Consider the following 15,671-nt stretch of genomic DNA (forward strand, 5'->3'; position numbering starts at 1 on the left):
ATTTTCTTTCAAAATACCTATTTTTCATCAACCCATAAAACATGCGATGTAAGTATGCTCACACAAAACAGACGGCATAACATTACAAGAAATAATGGGATGACTGTGGCTCTCTTCTTACTATGAAAGACTTCTATCCTATGCACTTCTTGCTATGAAAGACTTCTTTCCTATGTACTTCTTACTATGAAAGAATTCTATCCAATGCACTTATTCAACGCTCCCCCCCTAATATCGTGTGTCATTTTTCACTTGATTTTTCTGACAGTTTAGACTAGAACGTCATTTCTTTTAATATGGCTTTTTGTTGGCTGCCCTATGCTACACTCTGCGGTGGGGGCAGGGGGAAGAGGATCATAAATGTAAATGAAAGACTGCAGACCAATTGTTATATTCCATATAGGTACCATAATATAGACCTTGGTAAGCTCGTTACCCTTCACCTATATTCTCTCCCTACCTTACTCTTGTCACGGTTTCCCTTTTACCTAGATATTACACTGCATTCAGAACGCGGGTTTTCCCTCGTTTGAAATCTCATACATTATTCATGAGGATTCTTGGAAGCACAGCAGGACCGCCATCTCCTGTATAAAATCTATGTATAAAGTTCATGCCCGATGCCATCCTTAGGTCGACACAGTAGCACAGCAAGGTAGGGCCCCTGGGGAGACCTATGGGTATATATACATCACACCTTGCTAAAATAGACAGAGGAGACCGAAACTTCCCGGCCAACACACTGACCAGTGACGCTGACATTCCTGCATGCAGACACTCCAGCTCGCAATGGTATACCATCCCAGGCGGGGTGTTCAGCTCGAGACCAGGTTGGGGTCTCACACTACAGGTAATGGAGTTGACTAAATCCTAGAGGGATTATTGGCTGAACACCTACACCCATGCTAGGTACACTTAGGTACATCCAGTTAGGGAGGCATTGTACAAGTATGCATCTTTTATCATGTGTTTCATATAATTGGCTGTATTCATGAATTTAGTAAGATGGTAAACTTTACCATCCTTTCACCTTTATAGTACTGCAAATCAATTACATCTTATCCTGTCTAACGGTTGTTGCAGCACACCTATTTTACTCCAGAATAACAACTGTTCAATAAATGCTTATTGAAAATGCCCAGCCTGTTTTATTCAGTGTATCTCTCGGAGACAAACTAAGTAAGCACGAGTGACTGAGCGAAAGGTAGTATATTGTTTCCACGGACTTGAGGGATCATGGTTTTCATGCTCAATGGTTGCCAGGAACTATTCTCTCTTTGGTAAGAGGGGATTCTAGTGGCACTGTGAGCTAGTTGGAACAAAAGATCAAACATACCCGGCGGGGGGGATCAGAGCTCGTCTGACACCAATCCTACAGGGGCAATGAGGGCCAGCAGGTATCTCCTGTTGAACGATAGCAGAGCAGCAGCTGCTTCAAGAGAAAGAAAGGGCCACCATTAAGCAAAATGGATGTTTCTTTATCCATTCACTGCAATGGTAGCACTCTTTTGGCAAAACACTTATATTTGATGTATACAGCTACTTTCTTCCAAAATATTTACAGAGTGATACACTTCAATGGTTTTCTCTAGAAGGTGCTAAAAACCTAATATACAAAAAGGTTTATAAATAGAAAAAATCTTGAAAATGCGTCCTCCGATTGATATCAAATTGGTTTATAATCCATGGATATCAAATACAGATCTTTCGGTTTATCCCTTGTACTTCTGAGTACAGTATGGTGCACTATTTGCCACACAAACATTCAGATAGAAGACACTAAGCTGCCTACTACACTCATATATCTTCCACTTATTGCCACAAGGAAGCTGTTGTCAATCCAGGGGTAATTGTGAGGGACTTCAGCCAATGAACTATGGCATGCCATTTTTCAAACAAGGGCAGGGATTGAAAATAGCAGTTTGTTATATTAAGCTGCACACAGCACATTTAAACACAACCAAATGCTGGTTTTTGTCTGCCTCTAAGGAGTGAGAATAGCTGAGGGGATTGGAAGGTGGTGCTGGGCATCTCAGTGACACATTAAGCCAATTTTGAGCGATGGTTTTTAACATCAACTTGAAAAAGCTTTTTTCTGAATTCTGACTGCAAAAGTCAATATATTACAAAGCTACGCCTATTTTATTAACAACGAACACCTTGCTGCACCTAAAAAGAAACTACTTAACGGAAAAAGGCTTGCAAATGCCACAAAACATTTTATAGTACAATCAGGTTTTATTTTTCAGGCTAACTGCAGAGTGTATCATTTTTAAAACCATATGGTAAATCAAACCAAGCCAATGAAACACCCTTCCCTGGCAAAACTGTTAAAAGCGCCACTTTTCTCTCTGCCACTGCATGCCATGACTGCAAGAAGAACACCATTCCTTAGGTATGACATGACTTTAAGCGAAATTGTAAATTGTGTACAATTTTAAAATGATATAAATTACTTACTGTAAATCAGACATCCTTGCATGCCAACTCAAAGTAAAGATTTGTTTTTTTCAACTGCCCTTTTGCATGAAATGATTGAAAAGATAATGCATCTTACAAAAGTCTTAACACACCACATATGTAGCAGGAATTGTTAAATGATGAATTATAGAACCTTCTTTGGTCAGCATCCTGAGGGTCGGTCCTTGGTAAACTGATGGTGATAGAAGATGGAGCACCAACATCATATAGCTTCACTGCTCAACAACATATGTGCACTTTCACCAAGACACCACGCACCAAGTTGGCAACCAGTACCACAAGAGGCTGCAAGATCTCTGGGAAGAATGTGGCAAACGCAAAATGATCAGACCCCGGTTGTGCCTTTGGTAGAAATGCAGGTACACCCAGGTTGACAGCAGCCCAAATCCATATGATACCAGCAGATTGCTCTCAATCAATGTAGTCAGGGCCGACTTTAGGGCAGTGCGACCACGCTGGGCGCTGACCTGTGGAGGGGGCTCTGACTTGGGGAGGAGTGGTGCTGCGTCTAACAATAACTAATGATTGCAGAGATGATGGGCACTTTTGACCTGGTGTACCCAGAGAATCCGAGGAGGCAGTCATGGGTGTGGGGGCGCCAAAAATGGTTGTCACACCGGGCGCTAAAGCCGGCCCTGAATGTAGTTACTCGCAAGATAACCAGTATCAACAGCAGGAGCTTCGGAACTACTTTCCTAAGAACTTGTGGGGCCTTCAGGGTGATGCCATCACCCATGGTTTGTTTGAGAGCCACCATAACAACCGCGGGCAGAAACCGCGGCCACCATAAATTTGGATATTAAACAGGTATGCCAGATTGAAAGTTGCTACCTATGTTAGAAGGTATAAAAAGCACCCACAATTCACACAGAAATGACTACTACAAAACAAGTTAACAGTTCCAGTGCCCCCCCAGAGAGGTACCAAGATCAGGCCGGCTACCACCACTGTGGCCAGGCTCACACCTACAGCCCAGATGTGCTTTTCTACCGCGCCATGGGTGATAGGTGTCCAAATGCAGCAGTTGACTGAAAAGGAATCTAGGGTTCACATCTGGTGTGGATGCAGTGTCTACCCTGAAGGTAATCAAGTACAGTAGAAGGAGAGTAGCACAGATGGACTTCATCACTACACTTGTGCTGGCCAAAACCGCCAGAAAGCCCTGCTGAGCGACTTGGAGATATCTTTAAAATCAATGTACATAAATGGAAAAAGCCATTCCCTACAGCCAGTTTGGAAACTCATAAAAAGTTCTAACAGATGCAGTTAGAATTTTTGGTGTTTTATCCTCTCACGAGGATTATTACCCCAATCCACGTTTTTGTATTACACCTCAGTGGTCATATCACTGAAGAGGTTTGAATTTTTTTTTATTGTCTACGGGTGCTTGTGGAAGACAATTTCTATGGACTTTAATCTACAGAATGCTAAAATGATTCTGGTATTTTACTGACCCCTGATGGAAGCTTTCTATCAAAAAAGATAAATAGAGGCAGTTGCCAGAAGAATTAAAAACAGAGAGTCCCTAAGCAGAAAGCAATTGTGGTATTTTACTGACCTCCACTGGTCGTTTTCTATCAAGACAGTTAAATAGAGGCAGTTACACAGAAATAAAAGTCCCTAAGGGGAAGCAGGCAAGTCCTAGGGCTGATCTCCAGAACTCACAAAGTACATACACATATAAGTACATACTAAAGTAAATTCAAGAGGTCTTGAATGCTCGACCTTATATAGAAACCCAGGGACCACATTTTAGTTTGCATGTCACAACTCTGTGCTTTGGCACTATGGCATGGGATATCATTATTTTTTTAAACAAATGTCTTGTTGCATTGTGGGGCTTGTACTTTTTTTTTTTTAATTGCATGATGGACTCCAAACCCCATTATCCAAGTTGCTGCTGGATAAAATGCCAGAATTGGTCCCTTTTTAGCTGTGTTTTCAAATGTTGCAAAGCCGTCATGTCAGCTGTTTTCAAATTTGAGAAGGTCCCCTACTTCATTTAAAAATGCTTTTTTCAAATGTAAATCAAAAAGTTAACTCTGTTTATATGTTTTCTGAGGGTTCACTCATTCACTCACATCATTTATGAAAACAAGCATTGGCAATGTGAATCATTTTGTCTTAAGCGATTTATACCGAGCTTCAACTCACCATAAATATACAACATGGGCGGCAGCAGCGCAGAAAAGTTAAGGACAGGTAATAGTGGAAGAATGAACTTGACACGTTTCTCTCACACATACAGGACAGACACAGCACAGGCATCTGACACAATAAAGAGCAAGTGAGAGGCAATTGAACGACACAGACAGAAATACAAAAATCCTGCCAGCCAAACCTCTAATGGAACCAACACACATTCATGCAGTCATACAGGAGGATGAAGGCCGCCTACCTAGTGTGGAATGTAGCAGGCTTTCTATCTTGCTCTAGTCTCCTAGTTACAGGATTCCGAATTTTGCATCAAGGTGAACTAAAAATGTTGTTTACTGGCGTCCCCCTTCCACAGGATTAAAATCAGAAGGGCTGACCTTTGGACCCTGCTTCTCTTTTCCATCAGCATGTTTCAGGGCTCGGATATTACCACCTGGGGTTCAAGTGTCGTCCCCATCAAGTGTGCAGATGGGAGGGGTGTGAAGATGGGGCGCCTTTCCTCAGGTCTCACTGCTTGAAGAGGCCATGATATTTGCTATGTGAGGCTTCTCAGACAGAGTCACTATAATAATAGACTGTGCCATGAATGAGGTCACACCCATGCTGCCCAGTCACAGCCACAGCTGATGGGGTGTGGGAAGGGGGGGTCATTGTCTTTGAGACCCCAAACCACACGTCCAGCACCGAAGCTTCTCCCGCTCCGCCTCTAGTGCCAATAGGCCTAACGGAGCTTCCGAGAGGACGGGCGGGCAGGAGTCCAATCAAAAATGTGTTTTATTCTCCTTCAGAAGAGATTGTAGTTTGGAATTCGAGATGAAGAGGACCATGAACGCTAATCTTTGGGCTGCAGCTTAACTGCGATTCCAGGTCTTTCCTACTGAGAGTTTGTACACCGGGAACTTGCTTCTTTGCACCGTCTGTCTCGCCAACACCCTGTTCTTGAGGGAACTGCAGATATTGATCGTCTTTTTCGTAATTGGAGATCCACTTTTGGAACCAGGATGAAACCAGCACCATTGAACGAAACACTTGTCTCACCAGATAGAAGCATCTTTAACATGAGCATGGGGGTAAACTGGATGGGCCCAGAAATGAAAGCATCAGATTGGTTGATTGAAGGCTAGTCAGTACATTTGCAATGGGGAGAAACTGGCCAACTGCTCCATCCTGGACCTGTTGGCAATGCTCCAGAGTTTGCCACACATCGCAATACCTTCACCTGAGCTGGATGGAAGGACAAGAGCGCCCTTTAATGCTGCATTTTTGCAATTGGCTTGAATCAAAGGCAGGAATATGCACACAAAGCCTCCTTCATTGCAAAACATTACCAACAGACCAACGGGGCCACCTTCAACACACTGACCCGCAAAACCACCTTCCACCACGAGAAGATTCAACAGAAATTACAGCTGTGAGCAAAGTGATCTCCAATCAGAGAGAAAACTGCCAGCTGTGGTCTCGGAAAAGGGGAGCAGGCTACCAGCTCAAAGCATTCTGGGAAATCGAGATCAATTTCCTCGATAAATTGAGGAACCCTACACAAAGATTCCCAATAAGGGCCAGATGTAAAAAAAACTTCATCTGTGATTTGTAAAATTACAGGGTATGCACCTGCAAAAGGGCTTTTTTCGACAACCTGAAAAAGGAACAGTTAGGGGCTGATTATGATTGCGGTTTTCCTGCATCCTCCGGGCCGGCGTAGGCCACCGCCGGCCCGGCGGATGCGGGAAAACCCCTGCGGAGCCTCCACAGACCCACCGCCAAATTAGGATGGCTAGTCGGTTTGGTATTCCGTCCACAGCTTTTCCGCCACAGTCGCTTCCGACCGCGGCGGAAAAGCTCTAACATGTTTGGCGGTGTCTATCAGACACCGCCAGGCATATTAGGATGTCTGTACTTCTATGCTTTTACACGGCGGCTTTTCCGCCGTGGAAAAGCATACGGACCTTCCCTTCGGGGGCCCGTTGCGGACCCCAAGGGTGAAGGGGTGGTGGGGGGTGCACATGGAGGGTACCTATGGTACCCCCTGCACTTGCGTGAACAAAGCAGCAGGCACCACGCGGTGCCTGCTGCTATGTGCACGTAAAAGCTGTGCATGCATTTTTAACATTGCGGCGGGGGCAGCTTGAAGCTGCACCCGTCGCAATGTTAAAGATAGAGGATGTGACCGCCACCCTGGCGGTCTCATCCTAATCTGCACAGAGGGAACGCCGCAGCCCATGCGGACGTTCCCTCCTACTCTGGGGTCGCGGACAGACTCAAGTCCGTCCGTGATCCTAATGACCCCGTTAGTGTGTAAAGCATTTATGATCATACACAGTAACACGGTGAAGGACACTACAAAGGGACACCACACAAGTAGTTTAAAAAATAAGTATCTTTATATATAGACTTAAGACAAGACCAATAACTGATAAAAAGCCACAATACTGAAAAAAGGGGTTACTCTTGATAGGATGGAAAAATAGTTCAAATTGTTCAAATGGGGTTCAGTTCAAAGCAGGGGTCTCTGCGACCCTTTTACTTACAAATTACCTGGATTTCGTAGCAAAACAAGCAAAAAGTCGCAAAGGAGCTGTAGCGATGATTTTCCCCGCGCAAGGCCGGCGATGCGTTGAATCCTGGCCGCAAGGGAGGATGATGCGCCGGGCTGCAGATGTGTGCGGGACAAAGCGACAGGTTTCCTCACGCTAGGCCAGCGATGTGTTGAATCCTTGCCACGAGGGAGGATGATGCGCTAATCCTGTTGCATGTGCGATCTTGTTGCGATGAAAGAAAATGGCGCACCCGCGAGGGAGCGCCGATCCGGGTGCAATGCGTGGAAAATGGGGGACGCACAGCATCCGCGCTGCGATGATCTCGAAGCGATGATCCGGGGTCAGCGAGCCTTTGAAAAGCCCACAAACGTTTGATGATCTTCAAAGATAGCGAGCACTTTGGATCGCAAGCGTGCGATGCGATGATCTTTGGTTTGCGAGCGCTCGGCGGCAGCAGCTCATGGATTTTTCTTACGCTCTCGGCTACAGCAGCTCGCAAATGAGGTTAGCAACGATTTTCAGCTCTCTCTTCTGTGTAGTAGAACTAGAGTCCCTGGAACGCACAGGGGCCTCACCTGCAGATAGAAATCCTCGCTGGGAGGAATCAGGAGGCTGGTGGGGGGAGTCAGATGTGCCTGTGACTCCAGCAGGAGGCTAGCTCTCTACTAGCCCTTGGGTGATTGCTTTAGCAAAAATAAAAGTCTCTCAACAGTCCTTTTCCCTCTTCTTCCAAGTCCAAGGAGAATTACTGCAGGCCAGCCCAAGAAACAGCACACAAGCACAAGGACAGTCTTCTCCTGCAGATTCCTTCAGTAACACAGACAGAGGTTCCTCTTGACATCCAGGAGCAGTACGCAGTGTAGGGGTTTGGGCACAGATATTTATACCCCAGAAGTCTTTGTTCTCAGAAGTCGCTAGTCACTGAACCCAGCCAGAACCAGTTCTGCTCAGGCCTGGAGCACTTTGTTTACCAGGCTGCATCCTTCCTTTCAGAAAGAGGGGGTCTGCCATCAGACGTACAGTAGGAGGTGGAGCCAGCATCACCTTGCCAGGCACAGCAATATTCAGGACAAGGAGCTGCCCCTCTCCAGTACTCAATGCAGATCTCTCTATTCAACCCAGGTCTGACTCAGCCTGCCTTGCCCCTCTAACCCCAGACAGCCAATACACATAACAGCAGAGCACACTGGAGGCTTAGGCAAGAAAATACCTTTGTACGGTCACAAATGGCCCACTTCACAGGATCAGGGGTTTGCAGCCACAAAAAAGGCTTTCCCAATGTACCAAACGTTATCTTGTGGTTCAGTAACCTATTAACGAATCTCAAAACGGGTTAACTAATCGCTATTAGGAAGGGGCGTGTTTAGGGCTTCCCTTTCTAATACTGAATTGCATTGCCTTTGACGTTGAGTCGAGCAATTTTACAAAAATCTTATAGTAGCTTTATCTCACTTTAAATGCACAATTCCGCTCTTACAGTCCTGGATGAGGGCCCATTTAAAGCTATTCTTAAAAAATATGACACCATATCTTAGCTGTGACCTAGATTCTGTTCACAGTTTGCACCTATCCCACTATAGATCATATTCAGCGTCTCTTGAGTACAAGACCTACCAGAAGTCTTTGAGATTTACACTCAATCATAGCGTTTGATCCTCTATATCATGCTACGCTTGGGGTTCTTGCCTTTAGACTCTCAAACAAGTGCTAAAACAGGACAATGTAAGCTCGGTGGTAAAGGGGGGCAATACATAGCGCAGGTGCTATACATCCGTTCAAATACAGTGGTGTTAGAACCCCTGCATATGTACAAACAGTTATCGCCATGGGAACGTCACATTTTAGGACATTCCTGTGGCGATAGGGGATTCACCTTATTTACTTAACGTGGCTTAACAAGCCTTGTAAATAAGGCCCCCTTTCACGCTATGCTTAGTGTGAAAGGGGTGGGCAGAGGGTTCCATCGCAACACCCATTGATTTTGAAGCTGCTCTCTATTTACAAAGACAGCGTAAATAGGTTCCAGAGCCAAAATAAGGAGAAATGCTTTATTTCTCCTCGTTTTTGCTGTTTTCTTGCTTTTTCCATGTGCGCTGCCTGGAATATTCTATGTGTAGGAAGTTGACCCCAGATACATATAAACAATCCTTAATGAAATATGACATTTTGTAAATTCCATGGGCCTTATTTATAAAGGCTTTGTGCCACCGGTGCGTCACTTTTTCCCATTTTAAAAATGACGCACCAGCGGCGCAAGGCCTTCATAAATAAGGCCCCATGTGTGCTGCATTAAGCAGCACACATAGAAGTGACAATTAGGCATTTGAAGACTGTTCATGTGCAGGAAGGGACACCCTCCTACACATAAACAATCTTCCCCTACACGCAGACACCCTTGCACTATGGTGCAAGGGTGTCTGCGTTGGCGCTACACTGGTAAGTGTAGCGCCAGCACGGAGGAAAGCAAGGCTGCATTATATCTTTGTAAATATGGTGCAGCCTTGTGTTTCTGAAGTTGCGGAGTGAGGCGTTAAGCCATAATGACTAACACCTCACTTCACCACTTCTTAGTAAACATCCCTCTTCAAGGTGTCAGTTGCTCATGGACCATTGATGGATGGCTAAGACAGAGTTCAAACTTTTTCACCTTATCCTCACAAGAAACAGATGTCTACTCACTTTGTAGGGTAGTTTTTCCAACAATTTCAAAGCATTTTCCAGGGTATATTTTTGAAGATCAGTCTCCGTTCTGATTAAAACCCAGGAGGAAAAATCTGACCCTAACATATTAGGAATTCATGTTTTTTCAATGGCTCTTTTCCGGATTCTATTCTGTGACTTGATTGTGCCTCATTGTCTCTAGGTGACGTAGGGCCTCATTTATGCAATTTTTGTGTAGGGCAGCTAGGCAAGGCAAAATGGCAGCAAAGTGAAAGGGCAGGAATGCACCGTATTTAAGCAATACAGTGCATTTGTGTTGGTTATGCCTGCGCTGGCAACGTTTCGCTTCCAAACACCAATGTAGGCCCCCTTGCACCATGGTGAATGGGTGCCTCCATTGCATGCACAGTTGTTTTGTGCAGGAAGGTGCACGTTCCTGCACACAAACAAGCCTACGAGTTATTGTTATATGTGCAGCAGAATGCAGTACACTCAGATAGAGGGAAAAACAAAGAGAAATAAAAAGAAATCTCCTTGTTAAGCCTGCTCCAGAGAGGCGTAAGGGTTTTGCATATTCCCCAAGTTTACATCAGTTTGTAAATCTGGGGCAATGCCAAACTCCATGGGTGTCCAATGAATGCCTCACAGGTGCTGAGTAAGGTGACGCAGCAATTTGCACTGTGTCACCGCAACTCATGATTTATAAGGCCACCCAAAGCATGCGAGTGGCTTTGCAGGACTTAATGAATTTTTATGAGAGTCCTGCACATACCACTTTACATTGTGCAAAAGTGATGCAAGGCTCTCATAAATAAGTCCCATTGTGTCTATCCTTGCTGCACATACCTACGATGATCTTCTCAGGCGGGACTTTCTTTAAAAGCTGCACCGGATCCAGAGCATGTGCTGATTTAAGAAAGTTTCCCATTTGAGAACAGGAAAATAGGCATGGTGGTCTGTCCTTTACCATTACAGGTTTTTAGCCAAATAAAGGAGGCCTGGAACAGTAAGCCTGCCTAATTAATATTTATTGGGCAAGTCATTTTGTCTGCCCCTGCAAATGGAAATGATGTGGGTCACACCACAAAATTTCATTTGTTTTTTCAAATAGCAAGTCCACATTTTTCAGCTGCCTTTTGCGACCGGTCTGTTTGTACATCAGCTCCTATCCTTGGTAAGTCATAGGTTTAAAGGAGCACTTGCCCAGTTAATGTGGACATGTACTTGTATTGAGGATCCAAAGACAGCTGGCAGGATTGATTCTGCCCAGTAACATCTGGCTTCTATGATCCAGGAAAGAGGTTGACCCTAATTGGAAGGCCTCCTAAAAATAAGAGCTCCACAAGGCAGGTGTCGCGTTTTTTGAATGACTACAGATTGCTTCTGTAAACATTATAGCTTTACATGAACGAAAGGAGAGAAGATCCATGTGTACTTAATGTTCTTGTGCCATTGATTCATTTTTATCTTCTACATAGCAACCATTGGCTGATGTTAATGTTTCACTCATTCTACTCAGTTGTACAATGAGAAAAATGTCCTACTGGTCACCTTGTTGGCTGATATAAATATATTTATGCTTCTTTTTACCATAGGTTCTATATTCGTTATTACCGGGATGTGCTTGCTATGGTGTTTGCAATTCAAGAAATCAACCAAAGTCCAAGCTTATTACCAAATATCACTCTGGGTTTCCATATTTCTGATTCTTGCATTTCTGAGAACAGAGCTGTCAAAAGGACACTAGAGCTGCTCTCAGGGAAGAGTGGACCTGCCCCTGGGTACCGGTGCCCAACCCACCCGCCACTCGCCGGCATCGTTGGAGAAACATTCTCAACCTTGTGTGTTCCGATGGCCCGGATATTGGGAGTCCTTCACTACCCACAGGTAAGGCAGAGACCTCCCTTATGCCAAGCACTTAGTATTCTCATCTATCTGTACTAATATAATAAATAGAGAGCCCAAACCATTGAGGCGGGTAATCTCAGGAACCACAGCACCAATCACAACACCCAATAGAGCTTTGGAAAGGCCAGTTGCAGCAGCAGGACATAGGCTATGCAGACGCCCACCATATACATTTAAAAGGTAAAAGAACCGTGCCAGCAAAGTAGTCCCTTGTGGGCGTGTCTGCGTTGTGCTGTGGGTGTGTGCTGGGGGCATGACAAACGCTGGGGACGTGTGGTACGTTCCACCCTTCATGCCATGTCTCATATTGTGCGCTGTGGGCGTGTGCTGGGGGCGTGGGCGTGTGCGGGCGCGGGATTACCGGAAAAAAAAGCGAGCGTTGTGCCCAATATTTCATTGTTTTTTCTTCCCAGGTTCTGTACATTCCAGCTCTGGATGTCCACCCTGCTCCCTTTAAATACCCCTGCACCCCATAATCATAATCCACCCTTGCTACTTAAAATACCCCAAACACCCTTAAACACTAACCCATCTTAACCCTATAAATATACCCTGTACCCCAAAACCCAAACCTATCCCAAAACCCTAAAAATACCCCTGTACCGCCAAACCCAAACCTAGCCCTGAACCCTATAAATACCCCTGTACCTCAAAACCCAAACCTACCCCTGAACCCTAGAAATATCCCTGTACCCCAAAACCCAAACCTAGCCCTGAACCCTAAAAATACCCCTGTACCCCTAAACCCAAACCTACCCCTGAACCCTAAAATACCCCTGTACCCCAAACCCAAACCTAGCCCTGAACCCTTAAAATACCCCTGTACCCCAAAACCCAAACCTACCCCTGAACCCTAAATATACCCCTGTACCCCAAAACTCAAACCTAGCCCTGAACCATAAAAATAACCCTGTACCCCAAAACCCAAACCTACCCCAGAACCCTAAAATACCCCTGTACCCCAAAACCCAAACCTAGCCCTGAATCCTAAAAATACCCCTGTACCTCAAAACCCAAACCTAGCCCTGAACCGTTAAAATACCCCTGTACCCCAAAACCCAAGCCTACCCCTGAACCCTAAAAATACCCCTATACCCCTAAACTCAAACCTAGCCCTGAACCCTAAAAATACCCCTGTACCCCAAAACCCATACCTATCCCTAAACCCTAATACTAACCTTGTACCCCAAAACTATATCTGAACCCTTAAAATACCCAAACACCCCAAAACATATACCATTGTACCCCAAAACATATACCCCTATAACCATACTTACCTTATCCAAACATTAAAAAAAAACATGCTTTTACCATTCATGCATTTACAACGAATTTCGTTGTAAATGTATGCATGGTAAAAGCATATAAAATGTAATACCATGCGTTATAATGGCATTACAGAGTCATGGTACTTTCGTAATGAAAGTATGCGGAGTGATGGTATGCGGAAAGAAAGTTGCGGAATAATGTGTGTTTACCCTCCCCCGGTAAGTACATTGGTGGCACGGCGGCCCACATCTCCAGCAACATACTCAGAATCAGAATATGCTTTATTCGATTTTAACAGCAATTAAAAATCATAAAAGCAACAATAAATATACATTTTATATAAAATAAGTATCTTCCAAGTTTAAAACATTTAAAAAAGTATTCAACAGGTACATTAACGATCCAAAGCATTTACATACTAAAAATTATCAGCCATTAGATTCCGTTTCCTCAGGATACTTTTTAGGAAGCCAATCACAACCATAATAAATTTTCCATTTTCCAGTCTCTGTAAACTTAAGTAAGCTGGTCTACATTGCCTCCAGAAACCCTCTCTCAGATATTGTCTAATCCATGTTCTGCATTCCTTCTCATAATATTTGCAGAATAATGTTACATGGAAGGTGCATTGTTGTGATAAATTATCACAAGGACATGTATCCAAATTCCTAGACCAGTTATTTTTTGTAGGAAAAGTTACTAGATGATGAAATAAATTAAACCTGAACCTGGTCAGAATAAAATGTTCAAAACCCATGCTACATAATGCTAAATACGGTTGGATAGTATAACAAACCAGTGACAGGTGATGTTGGATAACAGTTTTTTTTACTAAGCTCAACTGAGCACCTTAGCATTTCATAGTGGTCCATGCACAATTTTTTTAGTTCTTTCCTAGGTAATCCAGTTAATAGTTCAGGGTTATTAAATAATTCTGGTCTTTGTAAATCATTAAATGTTTTCCTAATGAACTCAAGCCAAGGAATATATTTAGTGTTATCCAAAGTCATTACATCATTAAAAATTTCCCTATTAAGGGACAACACTTCTACAGTCCACACCCTGTGCCAAAGTAAAATTGTCTTCAACTGTATGAGGTCAGAAATATAATCCATTCCTAGCTCTGCATGGCAATTAAAAACTGCCGTACCCTGAGGGAGTAATAACAAATATCTAAGGAAACCGTTTTCTACTATTTGAATGGGTGCTATACTTTGGAAGCCCCAAATAACCTCCCCATAAAGAGCTATACTTCTACATTTTGCCTTATAAATGTTTAAGATATTTCAGGAGATCTATTCCCTAATTTTTTGGCAAAATTTATTAAGGCCGCAATGGAACGTTTGAACAATAAAGTTCTATTTTTGACAGCAGAGTTCCATGACCCAGACCCATCTATTAACACCCGCAGATATGAAAAGCTTTTGGTCTGTTCAATTGTAAGGCCATCAGTTTTGATGGCCTTGCATTTAGCTCTTCCTTTCCCGCATGACATAATAAAGGATTTTTTGGCATTGGTTTTTAGACCCCTAGATTCCATAAACTGTAGATGTTTAGCTAATGCCTTCTGGGCACCAACCCTGGTTCTGGCCATTAGTACAGCGTCATCCGCATAGAGAAGGGATACCACCTGCTTTTTCCCATACCTAGGTGAGTCCACTACAAAGGCCTCCAATTCCTTCTTCAAAGTGTTCATGTATATGGAGAAGAGGAATGGGGCCAAAACACAGCCCTGTCTGACTCCCTTCTCTATGCGGAATCACCCCGTACACTCTCCTCTCAGCCCATGTCTCACCTTCGCCGTTGTACCTGAATACAGCTGTCAAAGAAAGTTCAGTATTGCAGGTTCCACCCTGTATTCCTCCAAAATTTGCCACATTTTGTCGTGATCCACGCAGTCAAAAGCTGCTGACAGGTCGACAAATATGGCGTAAAGACAACCTTTTTTGGCTTGGGTGTATTTTCCTTGGTCATCACAAAGTTCAATACCTGCTCTACTGTACCCATCCCATCCCTGAAGCCATACTGGACTGGGCTTAGTATGTTGTTTTCATTTTCCCAATTTTGTAATTTACCAAGGACTACCCTACCTGCTATGTTCATGAGGGAGTCCAAGAGGAATATGGGCCTATAATTACTTGGGGATTTATAGATATGGATGATTATTGATTCTGCCCAGGTTTTAATAAAACCTTCCGCACAACTGGCCCTTAGGACACGTGTACAAACTGGGGCCCAGAGTTCAGTAGTCAGTTTGAAGATGTCATTTGGGACTCCATCAGGGCCCGGTGCCTTATTTCCTTTGCTGTTGTTTATGGCATACAAGACTCATATGAAATTTCGATGTCTATCGGGAAATTATTCTTCTCTTGAGTTGCCCGGTTATTTGCCATTGCCAACTTTACCAGATTCCCTTCCTCCTTTTTATATACCTTTGAAAAAATGTCTATCCATGTACTTTCGTCTATGGCGACTTCAATTCTTGCGATATCCAGTTTGGTGAAATAGGGAACGTTTACTGCTTGCCAAAGCATTTTGCAGTCCCTATGCTGCGAAGCTTTAAGTACATTTTGCCAGGCCACTTCTTCTATTTCCTTTTTCCTGTTAATCCGAGCTTGGTTATAGGTCTTTCTACAAGCCCATATTAAACAGGGGTCC

The 15,671-nt window shown here is 43.9% G+C and overlaps 1 protein-coding gene and 1 pseudogene across 1 annotated transcript in view; one reads left to right on the forward strand and one right to left on the reverse strand.

Annotated features, from left to right (window-relative positions):
* Positions 1 to 2,553: 2,553 nt before the first annotated feature.
* On the reverse strand, positions 2,554 to 5,655 carry LOC147693322 (transmembrane protein 115 pseudogene; annotated as a pseudogene).
* A 2,019-nt stretch (positions 5,656 to 7,674) lies between these two features.
* The window catches only part of LOC147693323 (vomeronasal type-2 receptor 26-like), a 114,036-nt gene continuing 106,039 nt past the window's right edge, over positions 7,675 to 15,671 (forward strand). The window contains exons 1-2 of the mRNA XM_086935929.1: positions 7,675 to 7,679; positions 11,432 to 11,723. Of these exons, the coding sequence (XP_086792055.1) occupies positions 7,675 to 7,679; positions 11,432 to 11,723 (297 nt within the window). The remainder of the gene's footprint in view (positions 7,680 to 11,431; positions 11,724 to 15,671) is intronic.

This window comes from Lissotriton vulgaris, chromosome 8 (assembly GCF_964263255.1).
Source record: "Lissotriton vulgaris chromosome 8, aLisVul1.2, whole genome shotgun sequence".
Classification (NCBI taxonomy): domain Eukaryota; kingdom Metazoa; phylum Chordata; class Amphibia; order Caudata; family Salamandridae; genus Lissotriton; species Lissotriton vulgaris.